The following is a 26,883-nucleotide window of genomic DNA, read 5'->3' on the forward strand; positions in this document are numbered from 1 at the left end:
AGAACGTCATTGTATTCTTTCCTAAAGTTGGTGGTGGGTAGCCGTGCTATTTTTTGGAGCCCTTTTGCTAATGCTTCCTCTGGTTTTGCTCAAGTTCTGTCCTAAGCAAGCACAGGTTTACAATAAGACCAGATTATTATTCTTCAACAAACTCCAAAGAAATGCAACACAATCATGCAACCAACAAAGAGTATAAGTTTTTTTCTTTGATTGATTCTCTCAATTTCTAATTACAATTGGCAAGAAATGTAAATATCGGACAAGACTGGAAAAAGGAAAAATACAAACACAAACACAAACAATATCACTCCACTTTATCGTATCCTTCAAACTTTATCCTATGACACCACAATAAGATCTCAAACCAAGAAAGCATTTCTCAAGACATTTTAATCTTCAACTATACCCCTTCTTTTTGCTCTCGATTCTCTGCAAACTCTGAGATGTTTGTATGACTATGGACAAGAGACAACTACAATACTCAGTTTTGGAAGCACTGCAGACACTGTAAAATGGGAACCGGTGCTCCGTTACTCGAAGCTAGACAGAATTTCCTAACACAAAACGATTGACTTCCTCGCTGTATTTTCTGTTGGAGAGGTATCATCTCTATTAGCAGAGTGATTGGGAACCCACCAAACTCTTATACTTTTATCAAGGCTTCCACTATAGAGCAAGAACCCACCACCAACATTACTTGCCGATGGCTGCAAACACTTGACTGGACCTTCATGTCCACTTATGACCCCAACTTTACTAAGCTTGCCATAAATCTCCCTTTTCCATATACCAATACTCTTATCTGCAGAGCCACTGCACAAAATCTCTCCCATCAGGCACATACACAGAACAGCCATTCGATGTGCTTTTGTCTCACAAATTGCCTTCCAACTCGACAAGTTCCCACTCCCCTCCCACCCCATCACAAAACCATCTGATCCCCCTCCATAAACCCATCTTCCATCCTCAGAAACTACTACTGAATTAATTGAAACGTCCTTATGTCCCTCCAAAATCCCCTTCAAAGAATGTGAGCTCTTCCCGACCTTTCCCCAAGCTTTAATCTTCCCATCCGCAGAAGCCGAATACACAGTTCCCTTAATTGCCACCAACCCATTAATTGCATCATCATGGGCATTGATCGATTCCAAGCACTTCAAGTTTGATAGCCTCCACACCTTAAGTGTCTTATCCCACGAACCCGAGTAAATCAACCCATTATGGACTGCCAGGCAAGAGATACTATCTGCGTGTTCAATCCACAATTTCTTGTGGTGTCGCCGAGTTTGGACATAATTGCTTTGCTTCATGAACTTCCCCAAATAATCCTTAGTGGTTGGGAGGGTGTCGACAAGTCTGAATATATTCTCTGACCTTCTTGACACCTTCCAAACTCTAATCCTGCTATCTTGATGCGCTGTAAAGACCTTATTTCCAACCGTTACAAGCGCCTTCACCGAGCCATCTCCTTGTCCAAACTTTGTGAATAGCCTTAAATCCGGCTGCTGCCAGACTATGATATCCTTGCCTTGTGAAGCACTCAATATGAACTCCCCGCATAAGGCCAAGCAGGAAACTGAGCCAATATGGCCGGAGAGTACAGCCAAAGATCGATACGAGTATGACCCGGAAGCAGTTCTACAAGACAATTGATACCTATCATCCTGGAGCTCAAAACGGAGGGATGTTACCGGGCTATCACCGGCCTCACTGCTGGTACTACACATACTGCTGGAGCTTGTAGCTGCAGAAGATAATGGGTTTGAGGGTTGGGTTTCTGATATGGCACGATCCATAGGATTAATCTGTTTTTGCTCTCTCTTGAGTATTATGGAAAAGGGTATGTGAGAAAGAGAGAGAGACCACCATTCTCCAAGAAAGATTAAAGGGGAGCGGAGTTGTGAAGAGGGAAGGAATAAAATAAAGAGGGGAACATGGATTTCTTGTTGGAAAAGTATTTGGTTTTATATATTTAAAAGGGAGAGGGAGTGGGGGGCGTAACAACGGCTACTTTGACCAGTAAAATATTCATGTTTGAGGGAGTTATTTACTTATTTTATGAGGGTCCACCTTGCCTATTTCCATCAATGGAGGATTGAGCTGTTGTTGGTGTTTTTCTAACATGGTGTTCTGTTGGCCAATTATTCCCAGGATGTCTGTCTAGGACTTGGCTTCTGTCCATTACAAAGACTTGGGAGATCATCAACCAGGGGCGCCAAGTTGTGGATCGGCACAAGAAAATTGGAATCAGGAGCGAGTTAAGGTTCTTGTCGCAAAGAAATAAGATTTATTCTATTTTCAAGTCGGTACATAGACCACACAATCCACATCAAATAAATATTAAGATTTATTTTCTAATATTCAAGTTTTAAATTTATCTTTCAAATCAAATTATGTAAACACTTTAAATTTTTTCAAGAAATAATATGAAAAGAAAGACCGGTTGAAAAATATTTGAATTCAACTCTGCCCTATGTAAGCAAATTTAAATGAAGTTGACTATCAAACCTCTTAAGTTCTTTGTTCCTTTATCAAACCAAACTGATGAGAATTACATCAATGTTTTGACATTTTTTTTACAAGAATAATTGATAATTACCTTAGGAGTATGCTCTTATATTATATTAGGTATTTTCGAAAATATCTAATAATTATTCTCAGTTGATATTTCATTGTTCCGTCTTTATTTAAAAGGATCATAAAAAAAAAAAAAATGAGAAAGGCATTCCATCTTCTATTATTGTCACCACTATGTGCCATTAGCAATACTAAGCTTGATTGATTAATATAATACTAATAATATTCAACTTTAATTTGTTCCAAAGTTGAAAGAGTGAAAGTGGTCGGCTACAATTATAATATCATATTTTTTATCTTTAAAAATAACCTCTATATATAATATTTAGCTCCTTTAAGCTAAGCTCGACACTTTTCCTTTCATCATGGCCACCTCTAACTCCTAACTTCTCACGTGTTGTTTTTCCCAAGAAATTGGACGTCGAATTTACTAAGAAATTAACTAAACATCATATAAATACGAAAAGAAATGAAAGTGATGTTTAAATCCTGTTTTATTTGTATTAAATGATGGATAGTGATAGGTCTACCTTAACACTTTGTATATTTTTTTAAGTATTTTTTTTAACATTTTTAATCATTAAAAAAAATTAAAAAATATAAAATTTTATTAATACTTTTTTAATTATTAAGTAAACTAAAAAATTAAAAAATATATAAAAATAATAGTAAATAGATAGTAGAAAGGCAAATCTTATCATTATCCTTAAATGATTGTAAACTATTTATTATGTTCAACTTATAAATCAATCATTTGATACCATGTCATAAAATATTGAGAAAATGATAATAAAATAAATAATAAATAGTTTCTATAAATAAGATTTACGAATTAAAGCTCTAACTTATATTAAGAAATAAACCACAAGGAAAAATATATTACTTCCTTTTCAGTTTTTTTTTTTTTTTAAATTATAATTTATTGGGGTTTGAAGGGATAACTTTTTTGGCCCAAGTTACTTAAAAAAAAAAAAAAGAATTTACAAAGGATACAAAGGCTATAGCTTATATTTAATTAGAAATAAAGAAGACTGTCCAAATTTGTATGTCGTAAGGCGTAATGCAAGCCATTAGAGGTGCATAGAACATGACGGTGGAAGAAAAAGAAACAAGCATGGAAACAGAGCGGAAGGGGGCGGTTGGCATTGTCCTGACTTATCATCCACATATTGTGCTGTCAAATGAATTAATAATCTTTTTAATTTTCAAATTAAATTGGATGATTCATTGCATAAGAGATAAATGTAGCATTAAATACTTATGTGAAAGTATTTGAATTCTTTAATATCTAATGTAAAAATAAAGTGATTACCACAACATTTACGTCCGTTCGAATGAATTTTTTGAACATTAAATCAAAGTTTTGAATATAGTTTCGGTTAAGACATTAAAACGAAATATTTCGAGATCGATACCTTTTCGAGATAGTCTATATATACATAAATTAATTATATATGTATAAATTATATTTTAAAATAACATCAATGTAAATCTTAAAAAGTTAAAATACATATTTTTAAAACTCAATAATACTTATAATTTCTCAATCCAATAATTTAAAAAAATAATTACTCATCCTCATCACGGAAAGAAGAGTAGAGATTTGATTTCAGTCTTCAAGAAAAGAGAATTAAAAAAGTTAAGAAAATTGTATTTAGATATGAAAATTAGAGTAAAAATTATGAAAATACATTCAAAATACAAAAATATAAAATTTCGGCCGATACACTGAAAACCAACCGGTAAATAAAAAACTAGCCGATATGAAACACACTAAAATTGTTGGTATTTGACCCAAACCTCTATTTCACCCATATCGGCTACCGTCTGATACGGTACATACCGACCAGTATGGCGGATACTGGTACAGTATTCAAAATATTATATTAAATACTTAATGAATATGAGATTCATGTTACGTAACAATTTATCTTATGCTCTAAACTTTAGAATTCATAGGATCTAAATTTCATGAACTGTGCTAAATGTTGTAACACCTTTATGATGTGTATAAATAATGAGTAATTTTATATACAATCGTGAAGTGCATAAACGCCACGTAATCGTTTTGAAAAAGAGTGAGAATTACTATTAAAAAATTAATTTTTTCATGTGAATCTGGTGAATTATTTGAAGGTGATGTCAAAAGCCCACAACCGGAAATGGATCGACACCACTCTTGAGTTTCAAATTCCTCTCATAGTTTTTGTTTAAATCTTCCATTATCATGAAACAGCATTCAATGGAGTACCAATCCAACCAATTTAAGAAAAGTATAATGTCATTAATAGTATTTCAATGCTCATTTTGGAGCTACTTTTTCTTCTATATTTTATCATCTCAATCATAAAATGACAATTCAATAAGGTGCCAACTGCCGAGTCTGCTCTACAAATAAGGTTTCCCCTTGAAAACGCCCCCGCTAAACGTCCTTAAGGGCCGGCTTCAGCATTGAGACACAGGAAGCCATCGTTCGGTTCTAAAAGCAAACATGCTTGACCAACAAAAATATCTGAGCATATACTCTAAAATCAACGGATGCTTCTCTTTACCCCCTCCTTTCTGTTTCGATGATGATATCTAGGCCTTGGAAACACCAACCTACCTGAACAGCACCTGTTTTTACCTGAAATCATTTACTAAATCGGATAAATTCCTTCACTTTTCCCAAGAGACAAAGGAAAAGTCAGGGTGAGAGAGTAGATGGGAGCCCTTCATTAAACTTGAGTTGGCGACGTTATGATTTGAGAGGCAGGAAATAGCCAAAACAACATCTATGTTTTCTCCAAAGCCTTGGATCTGTCAATTACCTCCGAGATTAGTTGGAGAAGTTGGATTTACATATAGCAAGAAGATATATCCATTTTTTTTTATTAAAAAAAGTCAGAAACTATCAAACTACTATCTAATGCTTAATGGTTATCCAGATTTCTGATTTTAGCAATGCATGCACTATGTTTTCCCCATATTTAATCAGATTCTTCCAAAGTATGCAGAGAAGAAACCGTAGAAGACATCTCTATAATAGTATAATTCCTTTATTGTGCAAGTTATAAGTTAGGTCATCGTTCAAGTTTGTGCTGATAGACAGAGCGTTTGCACTTTGCAGTACTTTCACATGGGACAAAGAACACGTATCTCTAACCTGCTTGTCCCCTTTTGCATTTTATAGATAGAGAGAGAACCCAGAAATGGAACATGACACCCCGTTACTTCCTTAATCCACTTTTGGCTTTTCCCAAAACTTCCTTGTCTCTTCCTCATAACGAAGAGGAAAGTACCGATGGTTAATGCATATGAAAAAATCCAAATTGTGGTTTTCTTGGCACTCGTGAGCGTTCCTTGCAATCGCCACTCTATGCTCTGGGCAACAAACAAGGGTGTACTATTGTCTTCTTTTGTTGGAGGATGTTTGGTTGGTTTTTGTACTGGAAAATGAAACCAAGTTTTGCCAGCTCTTATTCCCATCCTCTTAGCATATTGAACAAAATCAAAGTAGAGAGGGAAAAAAAGAATTTTACAGAGAGAAAATCTAGAAAGAAAGGGACAGGGGGGTGGGTTCTGTTACCTCTATATTTCAGAAATTCCATATTCCTCTGAATCTACAAAGGAAAAACAAATCAGAAACGACAAAACAACCTTGTTTTTCACTGCCGCAGCCATGGAGAAGTCCTTCAAAACAGGAGCATTAATTCCAATACTGAGTTTGCAGCAAAGCCCTACACGCCAAACCCTTCATAAATCTCAACCAGCTTCGGTGAATTGTTTGAGATCGCGTCAGAAAGCTTGGAATTTTTCTTTTGGGTTTCTGGGTTTTGGACCAATTTGAAAACCCAGTTGAAGGTGGTGGTGTACTTGAATACTTCTCAAGAAGGAACTAATTGAACATTATCTGGTAATATCTCCTGCTTCTGTTTCATGACTTTGATCCCTTTGAAGGATTCTTCAAAACATTAGACACCAACTGCAGCATGCCTTTGATTTGTATGTAGTAAGTAAAATTTTCTTGATTCTTGCATAGTTGCTGACAAAATGCTGGAGCATCACAGAAACGTGGTTTTTAATTTCAAATTATTCAAATATGTATTCTGTTATCAAGAAATCATTATGCTTCAATCGAGTAGGCCTTGTACTGGAAAAAAAAAAAAAGCTCCATCATCCGTAATTATATTTTCATTTTATTTCGGTGCAGAGTTCGTTCTCAGTTGGATATGGCCGGAGCTGAACATGGATCTTCTCAAACTTCTTCATCCCTCATTCCGTGGATGTCACTATCTACTGGGTTAGGACCACCATATCGCTGGCTCAAGGAGCTGAAAACTGAGGAGAGGGGTTTGTATTTGATACATCTTCTTCGAGCCTGTGCTTACTATGTGGCTGCCGGTAGCATTGAGAATGCCGATATCGGCCTTGAGCACAGCTCCCATCTTGCCTCCCGCGATGGCGACTCAATGCAGCGAATTGCTGCATACTTCACTGAGGCGCTTGCGGATAAACTGCTTAAAGTCTCGCGGCCTTGCCTGTCTAAAGCCCTCAATTCAACAAGAATATTGTCTCCCTATGAGAAAAATGAAGTTCAAAAAGTCTTCTTCGACATCTGCCCCTTCTTAAAGGTTGCCTATCTGATCACGATTGAGGCCATTTTGGAAGCCATGGATGGGGAGAAGATGGTTCATATTATCGATCTCTGTTCATTTGAGCCTGCACAATGGATTCATCTTCTTCGGACAATTAGTGCACGGCCAGAAGGCGCACCCCATTTGAGAATTACAGGTATTCATGAAGATAAAGAGGTATTGGATAAAATGGCTCTTGAGTTGACAGGAGAAGCTGAAAAATTGGTCATTCCATTTCAATTCAATCCCGTATTGGGTAAATTAGAGAATCTTAATCTTGAAAGTTTGGGAGTTAAGACAGGAGAAGCTGTTGCAGTCAGCGCTGTACTTCAGCTACACACTCTCTTGGCTACTGATGAGGAATTGCTCACAAGGAGCTCTCCTTCGGTAGAAAAGAACCTGCAGAAACATTTCCACATGGACCAGCACACATTACGAGAGTTCCTTGAGAAGGATCCGATCAATGTGTACATGGCCAGTCCTGATTCTGCATTATCTCTAAGTGCTTCCCCAAAAATGGAGAGCTTTCTAAATTCTCTTAGGAGCCTCTCGCCGAAACTGATGGTGATTACTGAGCAGGAAGCAAACCATAATGGCTTTACTTTTATGGAGAGAGCTAATGGAGCATTGAACTACTATGCTGCTCTCTTTGATTGTTTGGAGTCTACTGGGTCAAGAGCGCCCAAATATCGACAGAAGGTTGAGAAGATGCTATTTGCAGAGGAAATTAAAAACATCATAGCATGTGAGGGAGCGGAGCGAAAGGAGAGGCATGAGAAGCTTGACAAATGGGTTTTAAGGCTCGAGTTGTCTGGTTTCGGGAAGGTGCCTTTTAGCTATCACGGTAGATTGCAGGGAAGGATGCTCTTGCAGGAATATGATCGTGGATATAATATCAAAGAAGAGAATGGATGTTTGGTTATCTGCTGGCATGATAGGTCCCTCTTTTCTATTTCAGGCTGGAGATTTGGGAGGAACTGAGATGAGTTGCAATGTTACACTGATGGCTTTTTTCTTGTTCCTTTCTTTTCCATTTTTGTATCTTGGGTTTGGCTTACATTTTGTTAAAAATTCACCATCTCGTTGAAAAAATGAATAGACAAGATTGTAACAAAATAAATTAACTTTTCCATCAATCTTTCATACTTATCCATTCATTTTTGTTTTGATTGTTATATATATGTTGATTTTTTATATATTTATCAGAAACCATGCTCTGAAGATATTTGTAATCCATGGAAATACTAAATTTAGACCTTAAACAAGCATGCACTTTCAATTTCTTGAGAACCTCAGAAGGTGCTTGATTTTAAGAATAAAAGGACTTAATTTTGTTACGTGGGTTTTATCCCATTCTCGTACTGGAGAAATTACAGTACTATCTAATAGAAGAAAACACGCGATGAAAAAAAAAGAAAGCACGCCTCAAGCCAGACAAGATTCGGAGCAAGGAAACAAGAAAGGGGAATTTCAATGAACACCGTACTATGAATACCAGTGTCTCCATTTTTGGACTGAAACTGCCTTTGCCAAACCGAACAAATCGGAAAACTCCACTGCCTCCCACAATTGGTGTTTCCCTGTCTGTTTCAAAAACAGGATTACGGCGTTAAGCCCAAAGACAGCTAAGGGAACTCACATTGAACATTACCTCCTAGGATAGCGGAATTCATCACCAAAAGGAACCCAGGGTCATTGAGAAGCCGAAGCATACATCCCCTGAGCTCTCCCCACTAGCTTTGAAGAAGTTGGCTCTGGCCCTTGCATCAATGGGCCGTCTATCATACATGGTAGCACCAAAGCCACCATTGACCTGTTTGGTGGTGCGACAATGTTAATGGCAGTCGAATTTGTGCCATCTAGGATGTCATGGGAATATTGAGTGCAAGAGGGCCATTTTCTCCATGCGTTTTTTGCAAACATGATTATAGGGGATTGCTCTCAGCCTCTGAGAACGTTCCAAAAATGGTGGCAAATGAAGTTGAGAAGAAAGTATGAGACAAACGGAGAAGAGAGTGACTAAAAAGAAACAAACCATCTCGAACCGGTTTTCAGAACATTACTTATAGGTCGCTTGCTTAAAAGTAGAGGCTTGATGTTTTCCTGCGAGAAACTTTCAAATGGTCATGGCAATGGTGTTCAGATTTGTGGAGCCTGGCTAAGACCGCTTGAGCACACCATTCAAATCGCTTGAGTAGAGTAGAGACGTTACATAGAGTTCACTTGTGAGCCGCTCAAATGGCTCGAGCAAACGGCTAGTGGAAAGTTCGTTCGGTGTGTGCTTGACATGTTGCTCGAGCGAATATCGCAGATTGTGATAAATTAGGGTTTTCTGCCGTGTAACCCTATATCTATGTATTTTTTATACTATGACCGTACATTGAGCACAATAATTTGCCTCAAACACTGTATCTTATGATTCCTCAAGTAAATAAAAATCTTCTACAGCTCCGTAGACGTAGGCAAGTTACCAAACCATGTAAACTTTATGTCGTGTGATTGATTGCTTGTTTTCTAGTTTACTTTCATTATTGTCATTGTTTTTTTCACAACAATTGGAACTTGCCTTCATCAAAAATAAAGAAAAAAAGGTGAAAAACTATTGCTTTAATAACTTTGAGAGGCAGCAATTTTTGTTATCAAAGACTCAGAAATTGGTTTTCACGGAAGAGTGCCCCACTCTTACCGGCAGTTTTTTTTTTTTCTTTTGTTTTTTTCACATTTTTTTATATTTTTAAATATTTTTAAAAAATAAAAAAAAATACACTAATACATTTAAAATTACTTTCTTAATCACTAAATAAAAATTGACCAGGGGTCAAATAAAATGGGCAAAGTGGGAAGGCAAAGTAGTATTTTTCTTCACGGAATCAGGGTACCAATGCGAAAGCATGGCGTGTGATAGCAGTGTGATTGTCTAGGGTGGATTCATGCACCTTTTTAATAAGTGGGATACCCCATTTAACAACACAAATCCACCCACCGTTTGGCTTGGGTCCAGCTCAAGATGGGACACTCCAATAATTCAAGAAAAGCATGCTTGCTTAAAAGACGAGGCTTCATTATAGCTAGTTTTTTGCTTTCTCAGATGATTTCTTTCAAGGGAAGAGAGGAGACGCGTGTGATTGTCAAGGGCGTCCATGTTCTCAATCAAGAGTTCAGTAATTGGGAGCCAAAACACACCCAGTCGTGAATTCAAATGCTCCAAACAAGGACATATGTATACAGAATTTCTCTATTTTTCCAGGCAACCATGGCTACAACACGATATACTTTCACGAAAGAATAAATTAAATAAAACAAAAAGCACACTCAAATAACGATATGATCTACATTAGACATATTTAGAAGTGAATGAGTTGTTCAACCCGAAAACAAAGAATAAATAAATAAATAAAACAAAAAACAAAGCATGTTGCCCTGGCTTCATCCCATGTCGAGCTAAGCTAGCATCAGGCTGGAAATGCGATACATAAACATTGTACTCAACAGTGGCATCTCCTGTGTTTGAATCAAACAATACTGTGTGTGCCAATGCATAGCCATGAACTTGTCTGAAAACCCCACTACCTCCAACTACGGGCATTTCTCTCACGTCATTACCCACTGGATTTCTCCCAAGAATGCTAAGAGTACTGCCCTTATATTCACCTTCCACGAAAGCAAAGTTCATAACCATAAGCATTGCAATCTCATTTTGTGCAGCCAGGGCATAGAATCCTTGAGCTCTTCCAACGAGTTTCGATTCGAGTGCAGACCCTTCCGTTAGAGCATCATCGATCATCATTGTGTTCCCAAAGTTGAAAATGGTGCTTTGGGAGGGTCCTGCAATCTTGATAGCACTTGGGTTTTTGCCACTAAGGATATCATGGAAGTAGAAGTGGAGATGGGTCGTCTTTCCGTCGCGCTTAATCGCCACGGCTTCTCTGCTTTCCTCGATGAAAGCTCCACTGATGGTGTTCAGCAAGGCTGAGCAGAGGGTGATCAGAATGATCAGAAAACAAGCCATTTGGAGAATTTGCCTCCAAAGTAAGCTTTTGTGGAGGGTTAATGCTACTTTGATTTATGTTCACTAGTGGTAATATCTTTACGATTTTATAGATGGAGGAAAAGCGTTAAAGTTGATACCTTTCCATTATCTAAAGCGAGAAGAGCTTTTCAAAAGGTAGATTCATCTACCAGCTTGATGCGTTTTCAAGAAACCATTTTAATGTTTTTTGTTGGCCTACCTTTTTACTTTATTGGTTTCTTTTCCATGCTTCTTAATAGTCATTTTGAAGGAAAAATGATTGTGCCTAAGATGGAAAAGAAACTCTGATATCATCTGATATGACGAGGCTATAAATGTAGAGTGTTTTTGAAGGAAAAATGATTGTGCTTACTTTACTCCAAGAGCTAAAATTGACGTATAATCTACGCACAATGATGTTAGATCTACCGTTCATACTCATTGTCACTGTTCATTAATGGATTCTATCATGTGTAAACCTCCAACAATGAACCTGACTATGTGTATGTGATAGTTAATGTGAGTGGCTAAATCATTGCTCGAGCAACAATCGCGCGTCCCCCTTTTTTTATCAAACCAAAATGCAGAGTCGTTATACATTAACAAGGAGAATACAATAGTAGTTGAAAGCGAAACATTCGCAATTTGTGAATATAAATGAAATGAGGTAGAGAGTCAGCAGGCAATGCCCACATATATAGAGTATTAATATTTTTTGGGGGTAACAATACATTTGAGGCAATCGTACAACAGAGCACATTTGAAGAAATAAATAAATAAATAAAAAACAAGACAAGACAAGATCCCCTTACTCATCCGATCTCAAGCTTAAGCCACAACAAATCCCTGGAAATGCAATACGTAAACATGGTACTCGACAATGGCATCTCCTGTTTTCGGGTCAACCGAAATTGTATGTGCCAATGCATAGCCACGAGCATTCCTGAAAAGCCCGCTACCTCCAACAATAGACATTTCTCTCACGTCACTAAACACTGGATTTCTCCCAAGAATGGTAATGCTACTGCCATTATACTTATCTTCCATGAAAACAAAGTTCATAACCATAAGCAATGAAGCCTCATTTTGAGAAGCCATGGCATAAAATCCTTGAGCCCTTCCCACGATTTTTTATGCGAGTTTAGGCCCTTCGGTTAGTGCATCATCAACCATCATCGTGTTCCCGAAGTCGAAAATGGTACTGTTTGGCGGCCCTGCAACTCTGACAGCACTTGGGCTTTTGCCACTAACGATATCATGGAAGTAGAAGTGGAGATGGCTCGTCTTTTGCTCGCAGTTTATCGCTATGGCATCTGTGATTTCCTCAACAAAAGCTGCACTGAGGGTATTCAGCAAGGCTAAGCAGAGGATGAGGAGAATGATAAGCGAACAAACCATTTTGGGGAATTGCCTCTGGTTTTAGTAGCAATATCTTTACCATTTTATAGGATGAGCTTTTCAAAAGGATTGGGCTACTTGATGATGAGTCTTCAAGAAGTGTACCATTGCTTTTTATTGGCCTACTTCTTTACTGGTTTTATAACTTTCTCTTCTCTGTGTGTACATATATAGAAAATTTATTATGCGTACTAACTTGATTTAGAATATAAATTTTAAAATTTATATATTATAAATTAAATTTTACTATTTAAATAATGTGGATAGTAACTCCACACACGATTTAAATATTAGAATAACTCGTATATATATATATACACAACAATTGACAAATATAATTCTTGTATTAATTGAAAATGATAAAATTAAAAATAAAAATAATATGTTTTTATAGTTTATCATCTCTTCTTAATCTAGATCATAAATATAATGTAATATCAATAAAAAAAAAAATTAGTTTAAAGCTGAGAGAAATGTTATTTATTATTCTTATAAAATATTAACATGTGATTTGTTATTTTTATCTTTATATCAATATGACATTTAAATAAAATGATAAAAATAATAAATCATATGTTAGTGTGTAGTATAAAAAATAATAAATATAATTTTTTTAAAAGTTACAAAGTGATTCCATAAAAATGAACTAACAAATTAACTTGTTTTCGTGTAATCCTTCGTATCTGTTTTCTAAAAAAAAATAAAAAATTTATAATTTGATAAACAATATCAAATCACATTAAGTGACTTTGTGACCAGATGATTTATCTTTTTCTAGAGCATAAGCTTGATTTTTCTAAAGAAAAAATTTTGACGATAAAATAACGTGAGCGCTAAACATGCTGCTGCAGGTTGACTTTCGGAGTAGGAAATACTAAATAGTGGGGGCTTGTGTGTGGCGTGGCCGTGCACCATAATCTCATCGACACTCCGAGAGATACAGAGAGAGAGGGAGAGAGATCCTAAAGTTATAGGAAATCAACCGAGAAATTTCACCCAAAGCTGGAGGAAGGGTTTTGGGTAATCCAAGCCTACCAGTTCATTATCTTTTTCCCTATATTTTCTTTTCTTTTCTTTTGAGAATAATAGCTTATGTCTTATCTCGCAACTTTTTTTTTCGCTTTAATTTCATGCGCATCATACCGTATGTAACCCTATACCGTATGCGCATCAACTTTTTTTATTTGGGATTGCTGGTTTGTTGTGGAATATCGATCTTGGTGGTAAATGTTCACAGTTTTGATGTTTGGTTTCATATCGGGGATTCTCTGTATTTGATGAAATGTCTTATTGGACACAGGTTTTGATTTTCCATTAATTCCATCGGTTTTAGACGTTTCGTGTGTTTTTTGGTCATTTTATTTTGCTCAAATCTCTACTTTGGAACTGCACTGATTACATGTGGAATTTGTGTGGGTATGTGTCATTTTGGGTTTTTGGCTTCTCTCTCGTATAAAATACCTGTGTACTCAGGCATGCCCATTTATGTTCTCTACTTTGATGATCTAAAGTTGATGATTGTGTTTATGCAAGCACCATGCAACTCTTCTTATGGAAGTTTGTCGACGGAACTTTTCGCATAGATGGAACAGTGTGTGTTTAATTTATTGCTTTGGATTGGTTATTCATTGTATAGATCTTGGAAATAAGGTGATGTCTTTTTTGGACGCTTGGGCTTTATTGGTTTATATTCTTGGTATTTTTTTTGTGAGTCCTAAGTGTAGGATATAGTCTCGGTTTTCCTCTGCCATAAGTGAGGGCTACTTCAATAAATTTGAGGAGGAGTCACTCTTGAACATGTGACTCTGACTCTTGAAAAAAAAAAAAAAGCACCATGCAACTTGAAGTTTTTATTTTTTCGATTTATCTGCATACTGCCGTTGGGATAATTCATTATTGAAAATCCTCATTTTTTTGTGTGTGGTGTTTTACTTATTGATATGCTGGACTTTGTTACTTTAGTTTCACTTGTTTATGCTTGTACAGATGGAGGGCAATCTTGCTGAAGAGCTTTACTCGGAAAGTCTGAAGCTGTCCAAGACAAACTTAGTTTCTTCTTCAACTTCCGTTAGTAAAGAAAGTGATTTGCATGGTATTACTTTAATTTATATGTTTTAAGGCAAATCTGGCTGAGAAACTTATGATCAAATGCTTTTTACATTTTATTTGTGTTTTCTATTTTTGTGTTGAATGGCACTTCCAACCTGCATAAGGATGGATGATACATGAGGTCACGTGCATTTCCATGGGTGCTTCAGTTAATCGAAAAAAGAGAAGAACTTCTTGTGTTTAGCTCTTTTGTTTCCTTTCCTTTCTTTTCTTTTCTTTTATAAATAAATTTCAGCAATTGAAAGTTAAATAGACCCTTGCTGTGGTAGCTGCTTTCTTTGTCTGCATGACATTATCATAAGAAAAGATTTACATGCTTAAATGTGGATTTTGATACTAGCAAAACCTTCCTTTTTTCCCAGCGTTAAATACATCTGCTTTGACCTTTTACATCCTTAAGGCATATCAACTTTGGATATTCAAAATGAAAGTGAACCCATTTTGCTATTGTTTGCATTCAAAAAGAAAAAGATTATTTTTCTTATTCAATTATTTGAGAAAACGTCTCATTTTCTGCTCAAGAATTACCTTTTGGAATTTCTCATGCAAGATAGTTTCTTTAGTTGTTATCTTCGCAATTGTTATGGCATAAATTTCTTTTGGAGTAGAGTATGAGATTTTGGTAGTTTAGCAGCAGTACATCTTATTCATCTTTCTGTTTCAGATTGTCTTGGGGATGATTCGCAGGATGGAGATGGACCTATATGGGACAGTTCTGGAGATGAGTTGAATGATTCATCTGAATTGGACAGGGAATGGCAGAGGAGACGTGACCAACATCATACAGTAGTTGCCTAACTATAGTTGGTTTTGTTCATCTATCATCGAAATTTAGCCTGTGCATTTGATTAAATGCTTTTGTGACTTAATTATTTCTTTTTGTTAATGATTCAGCATGGATATCGTGAAGGTATCACTGCCGGGAAAGAAGCTTCTGCACAAGAAGGATTTAACATTGGTTTTAAGCAATCAGTCCTTGTTGGGTACAACTGGGGTGTTGTAAGAGGTGTTACCAGGTAAAACCGGGGGAAGGGGAGGGATGGGGAAAAGCTAATGTTTTCTGTTATCTAGTTTGCAGAAAAAATATCAAATTGCTTGAGATTGTCTCGTACTTAATAATTTCTTTTACTTTTGGCCATCTGCAACATGTATGAAGTGCATTGTCTTTCCTCCCAGATGAGTTGAAAGAAAGGCTAATTGGAACCCAAGAAAAGAGAAACGAATTCAGGGACTTGTATGAATCTGTTCATTCTCTCTCAACGGCAGACGCACTTCGGTTGTTCAATGACAATCTAATGGCCAAGAAAGCTCTGGAACAAAGGGAAAATGCAGAGGTTAGTTCTCATTTAGCAGGCCCGCAGGAGCAAAGTTTAGGCTCTGGTCGTCTTGATAATTACATGGGAGAGCTCCAATTACTTCTTCCAGACTCTCCTGACCTCAGAGTACATTTTCGTAGAGATGAGTAGATGCTGTTGTAACTTTGGTACCATTAGTTCCTGTTTTTTATACAAAAATGAAAGGGAAAAACGGTGGTTTTTAAATTATTTGTGATTTTTCGACACTCATGCTTAGGTGTCGCAGTTGTATATGTTTAGTGTACTTAGGTTATGCCTATTTATTTTACTGATAAAAAGAATTAGTTGTGTTTTTTCTTTTATTTAAATTTTTATAGTAACGATGTACAAGAGAGACTATAAATATTGATATGCTTTGGCATGAGATGCTTAAAAATGAAGAGTTTGTTTTACTCGCAAATGACAGTTGTATATGTGACACCCCATATGATAAAGATTAGGGTAGGTGGTGTATGAATCTCACATTGTTTGAGAATGAAAAGTTCTTGCTCTTTATAAGATTATAATGTGGCTCTAATTTTATAATTGACTTCACAGCATAAGACATCTGTCGCTTCGCTTGCTCCTTGAAATGCATGGACGGATGACATGGACATCGGTGAATTTAGTTAGCATAAGCTTGGCTGATAGGTACTCGTACTTACATTAGAGAAAGCTACTAGAGTTCATAACCAGCTAGACGTACAAAGGTTCAGTTTGTACCATACAATAAAGTAAAATTATTAGGAACACAAACTGTAAGCATACATGGCATAGTATGATGGGATGGAAGCACCACGTGTACATAATCCAGGATTACCAAACAATTACACGCAAATAAATCAAACATCTCAAGTAATAATGTCAGTACACACCATTATTGAAGCGGAAACTAAAATGTCAGCCACACAGCTTAAGAGAAACCATAACACTGTCTAAACCTCAATCTCCATTGAACATCAGTTCGTCATTCGATCAGAATGCTTTCTCCGTAAATACCTTTTAACATCTACAGAACACGGAATCTACTCGTGAAATTCGAGTCACGGCGACATGTTAATACTTTTTAAACTGATTTCTCTTCATTATCACCTGCAGAGATCGCAAAATAGACTTTTGTTATATGATTGTTTGAACTCAAAATTAGAGAATGATAAAAAGAATGATGTTGACAATGGAGTTTCTATATTTACATCAGTAAGTGCCGTCAGCTACATGCTCACATTGGCCTTGCATGAACAAAAGCTGTTGTATTCCCCAATTGGGGTTCGTATTTGGATGTCGGCATGACTGCTTCAAAAGCTTGAACGAGTAGCGCCACCTTTCTCTTCTTGGCTGGAGTGAGATGGGTAACAGCCTGTTGAAGGTGGTAATCAAGCATCCACTCTGCATTTTTCCTTTCTTCCATCATTTGATGCCTTAGATCAACCTTTTCTGCTTCTTGATCAGGAGCCAAGGCAGATGGTTTGGTTCTCGCGGGTTGAAGTTCCTTGATTCCTCCTCATCCTTGATACACTTCTTGCATCTAGTTGTCCATTTCTAACTGTTGCAGAAGTCGGGCGGTTGTCGGGTGGACTCTTTAGCACCAGGGAAGAATGTTGTCTCCATTTCTGGACTAGTTATACCACTGGTTATTGACTCGATACATCTTCTGCATCTGACTCAATGTTGTCTTCCACTTCCATTTTGTCAACTTCTACTCTCTCTTCAACTGAATTGAATATATTTATCCTTGTATTGGTTTGGCTCCCATCATCCTTTGAACTTGAGTTTTTTAAACTATTTGATTCATTTGGCCTTTCTCGAGGTTTTGGTCTTCAAGAACATTGGAGTTCTCAGAGTGCCCCTCAGACAGATTATTTCGAGTCTCAATGGTAAAGCTATCATCATCAATCTGTTCAATTGAATTCGAGTCTTTGGTTTCATGCTCTGTATCTTCCATTTCATCTCCATCATCTTGGATAGTTGCATGCGTCTGCTCATCATTTAAAGCTCCATCCGTCGTTTTGCTGGTGCAATTGGCTTCATCGTCTCCAAGTTGAGGATCGGTTTTAGGAATCAGATTGTCTGCTTCAACAACCCTGGTCTTCTCGCCAGTGTCCTCTCTGGTTGCTCTTAGTTTCTCCACAATTTGCTCCTCCATTGAAGCTGAAGGGATCTCGATGTTGATGAACTCTGTCTCTGATTGTCCAGTTTCTTCTCCTGAAGTTTTTGATTCCTCAAATGCATCTTCATTCAAAGGAATCTGGTTGCAATTTAGGCTCTAGCTAGATTCTTGAGTTTCCGAGATCAGACGTAGCGCATCTAGTTTAGAATCACTATCATCAGATTGTGCTTCAGAGCATCCACTCCCCTCCCCCCCCCCCCCCAAAACCGCACTGCTCGAGATTTTCCTCAAAATCATCCTCAGATTGTGCTGACCCTTCAGATAGGGTCTTTGCAACTTGTTTGTCCCTGTATTCTCCCACTGCTTCATCACCCCAATCAATCGACGACATGGTAACAATCTGACCCTCAAGTTCTCTAGCGACATCAAGTATTTCCACTTTATCTCCATGTATCCCTTCTCCCATTGCTTTAGTGCCGTTGTCGTTACTTGTGGCATATATTTCAATGAAAAAAATCTGCGCCCACATCTTGTAACAAAGGAGGCCAATCCAAATTTCGAAAATCAGCTTCTTTGTGTGCAGGCGTGCCCGCAAAGATCAACTTTGGAATAACGATTCCTTTCGCTTCTATGCTAGACGGCTTTGCTCCTCGTTGGCTTAACGCTTCTATTTTCATACTCTTCTGGGTCTTCAACAAACGTCTCCTTGCAGACAAACGTCTCTTTTATTTCCTCTATTGTTATTAAAAATAGGTACCATGTTTAGAATATATTTCAAGATTTTAAATTGTTAAGAAAAATAAATTTAATTATTTAATTTGATTATAATACACTCATCCACCTATAGGATGAGATGAACCAAAAAGATCTGTTGATTTCCAAACTTGTGTAATTGGGATGGTTATACCATGTGCTGGAAGGAATCATGCTGCTGATACTTCAACTCTCCTTACTGTTTTTCAACACTTAACAGTAAAAGATACATTTACATAGAATCATAATGTCTTTCTTAACTGTTGGACATACAACCATTTAATATGGTTATTGAACGACATTAAACCGCTTAATGCGATCTCCTTCTTGATAAATTAAAATCTTATTGGGAATATGCACTTTCTTTGAAGCACAAGAAATCAGGAATGACCAACAAACTTCTTTGCACCAACATATAATAAAAAGTAATCTTCTTCACTGAAAATTACTAAGCAATATACACTTTTGTACAAGGTATGTTTATCAATCATACTGACTTTTATTGAGCAGATTAATAAGCATGACTGGAGAGATTAGATAGATGGCTTCCATTTATGCAGCATTCCCTAAAGCGTTCTAGCCACTCCATTATTTCATCATTGGGGATACTGATTTTGGGAGTAACTAAGCAGAAATTATTATTAGCCAAGCCCATATGACTGACAAAAGGTTTTAAAGATTTTGAAAAAAACATTCATAAACCCTAATATATCATGACTGTTTCACTTTTACTGTTTTAGCTAAATTTAAAATGAAAACAAAAATTACTTTTTTATCACCTCTCTGTACATAACCGTTGTTAACAACATATTTAGAAAGAACAATCTTATATATCTTTCGGAATTCTACTCAATATATCATGATTGTTAATAGCATAAGAGTTGTTTAATCAATGAAGACTTGATCCAGCTGCAACTTATAAACATGATAAAACAAAAAGTGACATCCTATCAAGAACTTACCCACCCTTTCTAATCAAGAGCCCTGCCCGCCAAAAGGACCATAGTTAACACAACTCCAACTAACACCAAAGCAAGGCATGAGCCTCTTGAATGTAATTTCATCTACACACCCGAAGTGAGTGATTTGAGCATGTGAAGCCCCCATCAACCTTGAGATTAGCTCCGCTTACATACCTTGCTTCATCGCTTGCTAAGAATAGCACATCATTAGCCACATCAGTAGTGGTCAATTCTACTCCCTGCAGGTTAGCATTCCTCCCAGTAAAATCACGAAAACCTGCCATGGCATCCTTAGTTCTCTCCTCCTCCAACAAGTGAGTTAAAGCCAAGCCTGTTAGAATAGCATAAGGAGAAACACAGTCGACACGTATCCCATGTAGTCCAAGCTCAGTCCCAACATTCTTGGTGAGCCCTAAAATAGCATGCTTGGACCCTGCGTAGGCATGTGAACCGAGCCCCCCTAAAGCACTTGCAACACTGCGCAGAGAAATTATAGAGCCCTTCTTCAATGGGATCATAATCCGAGCTGCATGTTTCATTCCAAGGAAGACTCCCTTCACATTTACATCAAATAACTTCTCAAATTCAGATATGTATGCACTGCGGATATCGAGACACGATGAACAGACACGATGAACCTGACAAACCAGCATTATTGACCACGATGTCAAGTGTACCAAATTTACTGACAATGAAGTCAACTGCACGGCAAACATCATCTTCTTTGGTGACGTCACAATGGAAATAACAAGAGCTTGGTTCACCACCAAGGGTATCACAGACATGCTGGCCAAGGTTGTCCTGTAAGTCAACTATATAAACTTTTGCACCATGTTTGTCGAATAGGTGCGCAAAAATTGAGAAATCGACTGAAACTTGAGAAAGAAGAGATCAAAGAAGCCAACTAAAACTCGTTCTTCAAGTGAAACTTGGGAAGAAGCATTTTGTGCGTTCCAAAAGCATTTCTTTTTTCCATCTTTCATTTTTTGTTCTTCGAGTGAAATTTGGGAAGAATACATCGGACTGAAACTTTCGTTCACAAATGTTGAAATCCATTTTGACGAAAATGAAGAAAACTATCTGAGAAGGGAAACACCCAAACTTGAGAAACAACCAGAAGCACAACAACAGGAAGAAGAAGGAGAAGCACCGTTGTCGTCATCAGAGCAACTACCCGTTTCGGTTTCCGTTTCCCCATCTGACACCTTTTTTTTTCTTGCCCAATCTCAATAATCTATAATAATTGCTGGTGCAGAGGGCAAATCTCCTACTCATCATCCAACATTAATCTACGACCAGTCGGAAGTAATGGAAACTTATGGTTAAGTGCAAAAGCATCAAATACATTGTAGGTCCACATATGACGAATTATGCCTTTTACTCTTTAGCTTCCAGCGAGCTTTCCCATTTCTCGGAAAAAAACATTAATAGGAATATTTCTCCCAAAAACCATTTGCCTTCACTTGGTTGTTTTGCAGTGCCACCGTTTGGTTTTATTTATAGGAGCCCGAAAGTTGACATGGTAAAGTTCGAGGAATAGACAAAGTTGGGCCCCATGGTTACTCCCCTATGGTATTGGCTGCCCAACCAAGGGGTAAATTTGCCTTCCTCACTCTAAAGAGAGTTATTGTTTTTCTATGAGCCATAAGAAAAGTTTTTAAAGATTCCAATCTCAATCTTTTCTTGGGAATTAATTATGCCTTCCTTTTGTCACTGTCCAAATCGTTACAATCAGAGCCATGCACTGCAAGAAACTAGTTAAGCTCGTTTGGGAGTGAGCGAAAGCGACCGGGAAGGGACTTCGATGGTTACATGGGTTAGGGAGAAGGGGACACACGGGCTTAGGGAATTCCAGGAAAGAGTAGACAAATGTGAAGGGAAAAATGAGAAGGGGATGCACGAAAGGGGAAGGAGAAGTTGGTAAGGAGGAAAGACTCGAGTGAAACGGTGTATTTCATTAAAGATGAAATCCTGAATGCCCACGAGCAATTTTCATCTCCACAACATAAAATAAAAAACAACATTTTATTTAAATTACGTGGCAGTTAACCGACATGCGCATAAGCTGGTTGTATCTAGCTTTTTTTCTTTTCCATATTGATTCAGGGGAGAGCGTATATATTAACCTAGATCATTCTATTGTAAATACACTTTAGTATTTTTCTATACTCAGATTTTATTCTTTTATTATTCTCCTTGTAACATAATATATTTTCCTATAGTTGTGTATAAAAGGGACTATTGTTCATGAATTAATAAGATTAGAAGTTCAGGAATTGTGCCTTTGTTGACAGTATATACTCGTGCTTATGTAAAGTGTAAATAAATATTAGGACAAGTAGAGTTTAACTTCAAACAGGACGTGGTGAATAGAAGAGATTTACACCCTCTAACAATAAATTTATACGTTTGCATTTCAAGACAAAGAAAAATAAAAATAGAAGCGCTCTCATGTAAGTATCGCTCATACTAGGCCTGTGCAAGAAACAACCTGGCCCAATCCGTCCGATTGACCCGACCCGCACCGAAAAATCGGGTTTGAATGACGCTCGGGTTCGACCCGTACAACCCGCTAAATCTCAGCAACCTGCTAATGTCACTCAAAACCCGCTACTTCTGATTTTGCAATCAAAGAGAGCTTGAAAAAAACCCAAATCCACACAAACCGTAAGTGTTGCTATTCACCGGAATCATCGCTGCCACCGAAGATCGAAGTCTGGTGGAATCATCGCCACCACCTAGCGAGAGTGGGCCGCTTGCGCTCCTGCTGCTCGAATTCTCTGCTCATAGATTTGGTCCTCTTCATATACCCACACGCTTGTGAAGGAACAATTATATTATGCTGCAAAGCTGATTTCGGAAGTGAAAAAGGATGTTGGCGGAGAAAACTATCAAGCATCAGTCTTGGACTCCATTGAGTAGAATGGGCCCAGGTGATTTTACACCCTCCCCTCCAATTTTTCATTCATTTCCAGAAAATAAAGTTGAAAAATCACTTCAATAGATTTTGATTCCCCAAAGAAAGAAAAATGAAAACAAAAGCTAACCAATAGATTCCTTCCTTTTTTTGTGTAACTTTCTTAGATAGCAAGATAGAGAGGGGAAACCTGCTAGGAAATTTGGACTGTTTGGTGAGCGAGAAAATTGAAAGCAAAAGTAAACTTTATCTAAAATCTCAGTTTTTATATCCCAATCTACCCTTTGCTGGCTACGACTCTTATTGCAGTGACACACTGTGATATGCAACATCGTGGCCTCTAAAGGAACCAACTGCTTAGAGCTACTTTATTCATCGCAAATATAAAAACGGGTTGAATATCGGGTCAGGTCGGCCCAATGTACAAAGCGGTTTGGTCGGGTTGCAGCCCTAGCTCATACAATCCCTCACCCCATCGTTCTCTCTCTTTCTCCCCTCTCCTGCTCTCGCCAACTCCAATTGTTTGCTCTCTCTCTTTCTCTCTCTCTCTCCCCTCAAGTGTCCGATTGAAGCTCACTTTCTCTCACCCCTTAGTCCCTCTCTTTGTTACTGTTCCTCATTTTTCTAATTTTTTTTTTCAATTCTACATACTCAAATGAGAAGTTCAATACTTGATTATGAAAAATAAGAAAAAATGTTAGAGCTTGTACCTGCTAGACTGGGTGGACAGATAGGTTTCTTTGCCTCTGGTTATTTTTCTGTATGTTGAGTTGGATCCTGGCAACTTGGATAGTCGTTAGGTATCGAATGCTCTGTTAGGTGGGACACTTAGCAACTTATTGAGGTTAGGATACCACTAAACTAAAGGCTGAGAGAAAGTGATGGGCAATTGCTTGCAATGAGAGAGATTGAGGGGTGAGAGAAAGTGGGCTTCGGCTGGCTTGAGAGGGGAGAGAGAGAGCAGACTTTCATCGTCATCGAGAGGGAAAGAGGGGAGAGAGAGAGAGAACGGCAAGGGTGAGAGATTGTATGGGCTTTATTTACATGGATACAGTTCTATTTTTCTCTCTCTTTAAATGCAGAGGTGTCAACGTATTATTAGAAGGTATAAATTCCTTCTATTCACACATCCGACCCCTAGCCTCTCCACTTGTACGTTGAGATGAGTTGTGAATAATAATATTTTGTTGACTTTATCAAAATAGATTTAATTTTTTTAAGTTGAAATGAGTTTAAGTTTTAGAAAATACTTTATCCACACAGGAATTACATAAAAATAAATTCACAAACTAACGAACCTTGATGTGGTACTTCAGATTATAAAGTTATTTTTATTATAAAGTAGATCTAAAGGATCTCGTGAAGCCATGTCAGTTTGTAGGTTTACTTTTGTATAATCTTTTTGTGTTTTTAGCAGTTCTCTTAAGTTTTTAGGTTGAAATGTAAGAAGTTGAAATGAATTCAACTTTTTTATGGATAATTGAAAAAGTAGTGAGTCTCATCAATAATTGGTTTGAAATAAGTTGATCAGTTGGATTCAACAACCAAACACATCCTTATACCACATACTACACATCTTTTTTAATTTCCTTTATCCCTTTTCCCATAATAAGTATGTAATGTATAGATAATGAGTAGTACAACTCAATTAATTAAGCATAAAAAAATAAATAAAAAATTTAAAATATATATGGTGTGGGATCTGAATAGCATAACCCATTGGAGATTTATGAAAAATGTATCTTATTTTGAGACTAATAATTTTTTTTTTTAGTGAGTACTTGAGCTTAAGATTGTATAAAACAATATTCCAGGCTGAGTGCTGTTATTATGCCGCCCAGCTTTGACCATTGGCATTGCCCCTAGTACAATTTTGTATTTTTATTATTTTAAATATTTTCTAAACATATTTAAATATTTGTTTAAAAAATATCAATACACTAGTTGTCACTTTTTTTTATTATTATAAGTAATACACTAGTTGTCACTTTGTTAATCATTAAGTAAAAATAATTTTTAAAAAATACATGAACAATCAAATTAAAGGGACAAACTAAGCAAGGATATAATATATTTTCCTTCATGTGTTGTTATATGTGTTTATCTCTCGTTAAGGTTGAATTGAATAAGAACCGTTGAAATAATCAGTCTTGACTCTGGAGTTTTTGGACCACCCATTTCAAGCTTTGATTTTTAGATTTTTGGACATCAATTATGGCTAAACGATATCATGATTCTGATGACAAATGTGTTATAAATATATAAGTAAGAGCTCACTTACAAGATACGTATTTCTGGTTGAAAGTGCTACAACATTTTTAATGTGGTAAGTATGAATTTTAAGATGTATATCAATTAGAGAAACAAATATGATAAATATAAAGATAATCATAAATCTATTCAACAAATTTTACAAGTGATTGTAATTAGGAAAATATTTTACACAAAAAGAAATTACACAAAAGTAAATCTAAAACTGATATGGTTTGATGTAATACGTCAGATGATAATATTATTTTTATTATAAAATAGATCTAACAGATCTCATAGACCCACATAAGTTTGTGATATAATTTATTTGTGTTTATAATAGTTCTCTTATAATTATACTTAAGAAAATGAAGGAAACAAAAAAATGTAAAATTATTGAACATCTCTTATAATTATAGATATACTTAAGAAAATGAAAGAAACAGAAAATATAAAATTATTAAACACATAACAAACCAAATGTTTAAAACTCATTATATTAAAATCATAATATTACATGCTTTGCTTCACTCGTTACAAGACCAATTAGATACATAATAATAATAGTAATAATAATAATAATAATAATAATAATAATAATAATGTTCTTATAAATGAAAAAGATGAAATAATATTTTTTAGTTTTGATAGAAAACTACTAGATACAATTGTTATTGGAATGATAAAATATAAAAGTAGGCTATTCATTTTAATTTTGAAAAAGTATAATATTTTTTTCAAATAAAAACAATATTAGTTTAAAAAGTGTTATTTAGTATGATTCATTATTGTGAAAAATAATAGGAAGAAAACTTTTATTTTTAAACAATATCGTATAATAATGAAATTTTATTAATCTTTAAATTTAAGGACAATATTTTTATTTTTGAATTTAAATCTAATATTATTATTCTTTTCAAACTTGAAATTGCAATATCGATCTTAGAAATAAAAGCATGTTCTTAGCAAAATAATTTTTTGAAAGTTAAAAAGTGTTATTAATTATTTTAATAATAATTTAAAAAATGCATTACAAATAGATTAATATGAAATGTGTCACATAAGATGAAATAGTGAATATGATGAATTAAAGGACAATTATAAATTGTTGTGCATGCATAGATTAGAACCTAAGAATAATAATTACATTTTGTAAAATGAAAATATTATTAATCCAATGACTATGATTTATTTTTATGAATTACTACGAAAAATTTTTCTTCTTTTTAAATAATATTATATACGAAAGATACAAATATTTTTAAATCTAAGAGAAAATATAATAAAATCTTAAGTTTTTCCAGAAGTTCAATAAACAAAAAGCTTTAAATTTAGATTATTTGTAAGTTCATTATTATTATATTCTAATTAATATTATAATAATAAAAAATTTAATTATATTTTTAATGATGAATTAGAGGATAAAAATGTAATTATGCATAGTGTAAACATAAACAAAATCCACTATTCATGAGTCTATAACCTCTTTTAGGGTAGAAATACGATAGATATTATAAAAGATATTTTATTGATATTCTTTATTTGCGACAGAGGAGAGCCATAAACGATAAAAAAAAAAAGGGGATTAAATAAATTCTAAAAATTAAAGCCTTCTAAAATTATAACCATTATAAAATAATTAACACCATTACAAAGCAGTAGCTATTTAGAGAAATAAGTATTATCTTAACTAAATCACAAAATCTAATGTCAACATTGAGGCCAATAATAAGCTTGATTTTTTTTTTTTTTTCCCATAAAGCTCAGTTTCGATTGAAAAACAGTCTCAACTTATCTTATTTAATCATTATAATTTTTATAATTTTTTTCATAAAATACAATAAACAATTA

General features: G+C 35.8%; 5 protein-coding genes and 1 pseudogene across 10 annotated transcripts; 2 read left to right on the plus strand and 4 right to left on the minus strand.

Moving 5' to 3' along the window:
- Nucleotides 1–177: 177 nt before the first annotated feature.
- On the minus strand, nt 178–1,939 carry LOC108988670 (protein JINGUBANG-like). The gene has a single exon (XM_018961995.2). The coding sequence runs from the start codon at nt 1,794–1,796 to the stop codon at nt 555–557; it is 1,242 nt and encodes a 413-aa protein (XP_018817540.1). The 5' UTR covers nt 1,797–1,939; the 3' UTR covers nt 178–554.
- Nucleotides 1,940–6,161: 4,222 nt separating this feature from the next.
- Nucleotides 6,162–8,209, plus strand: LOC108988679 (GRAS family protein TF80-like). 2 transcript variants are annotated; one of them, XM_018962005.2, is made up of 2 exons: nt 6,162–6,472; nt 6,770–8,209. In XM_018962005.2, exon 2 carries the CDS (start codon nt 6,789–6,791, stop codon nt 8,172–8,174), a length of 1,386 nt encoding a protein of 461 aa, XP_018817550.1. In that variant the 5' UTR covers nt 6,162–6,472; nt 6,770–6,788; the 3' UTR covers nt 8,175–8,209. The 2 variants fall into 2 exon arrangements, with proteins under 2 accessions (XP_018817550.1, XP_035545881.1); XM_035689988.1 differs by lacking the exon at nt 6,162–6,472 and adding an exon at nt 6,480–6,568.
- A 2,146-nt stretch (nt 8,210–10,355) lies between these two features.
- LOC108988688 (dirigent protein 22-like) lies at nt 10,356–11,306 on the minus strand. The gene has a single exon (XM_018962017.2). It carries the CDS (start codon nt 11,200–11,202, stop codon nt 10,528–10,530), a length of 675 nt encoding a protein of 224 aa, XP_018817562.1. The 5' UTR covers nt 11,203–11,306; the 3' UTR covers nt 10,356–10,527.
- Nucleotides 11,307–11,875: 569 nt separating this feature from the next.
- LOC108988841 lies at nt 11,876–12,710 on the minus strand (annotated as a pseudogene).
- A 737-nt stretch (nt 12,711–13,447) lies between these two features.
- On the plus strand, nt 13,448–16,464 carry LOC108988818. 2 transcript variants are annotated; one of them, XM_018962209.2, is made up of 5 exons: nt 13,448–13,637; nt 14,587–14,692; nt 15,374–15,495; nt 15,604–15,725; nt 15,866–16,464. In XM_018962209.2, the coding sequence occupies exons 2-5, from the start codon at nt 14,587–14,589 to the stop codon at nt 16,173–16,175; spliced, it is 660 nt and encodes a 219-aa protein (XP_018817754.1). In that variant the 5' UTR covers nt 13,448–13,637; the 3' UTR covers nt 16,176–16,464. The 2 variants fall into 2 exon arrangements, with proteins under 2 accessions (XP_018817754.1, XP_018817746.1); XM_018962201.2 differs by having other exon boundaries at nt 13,448–13,620.
- A 1,958-nt stretch (nt 16,465–18,422) lies between these two features.
- LOC108988885 (xanthoxin dehydrogenase-like) lies at nt 18,423–24,007 on the minus strand. 4 transcript variants are annotated; one of them, XR_004801533.1, is made up of 2 exons: nt 23,493–24,007; nt 18,423–18,884 (listed from the first exon to the last, which is right to left on the minus strand). XR_004801533.1 is itself a non-coding variant. In XM_035690142.1 (2 exons), the coding sequence occupies exon 2, from the start codon at nt 20,648–20,650 to the stop codon at nt 19,964–19,966; it is 687 nt and encodes a 228-aa protein (XP_035546035.1). In that variant the 5' UTR covers nt 20,651–20,666; nt 23,493–24,004; the 3' UTR covers nt 19,071–19,963. The 4 variants fall into 4 exon arrangements, 1 of the variants encoding a protein (XP_035546035.1); XM_035690142.1 differs by lacking the exon at nt 18,423–18,884 and adding an exon at nt 19,071–20,666 and having other exon boundaries at nt 23,493–24,004; XR_004801532.1 differs by lacking the exon at nt 18,423–18,884 and adding an exon at nt 22,134–22,707 and having other exon boundaries at nt 23,493–23,995.
- Between the last annotated feature and the right edge of the window lie 2,876 nt (nt 24,008–26,883).

This window comes from Juglans regia, chromosome 5 (assembly GCF_001411555.2).
Source record: "Juglans regia cultivar Chandler chromosome 5, Walnut 2.0, whole genome shotgun sequence".
NCBI classification, from domain to species: domain Eukaryota; kingdom Viridiplantae; phylum Streptophyta; class Magnoliopsida; order Fagales; family Juglandaceae; genus Juglans; species Juglans regia.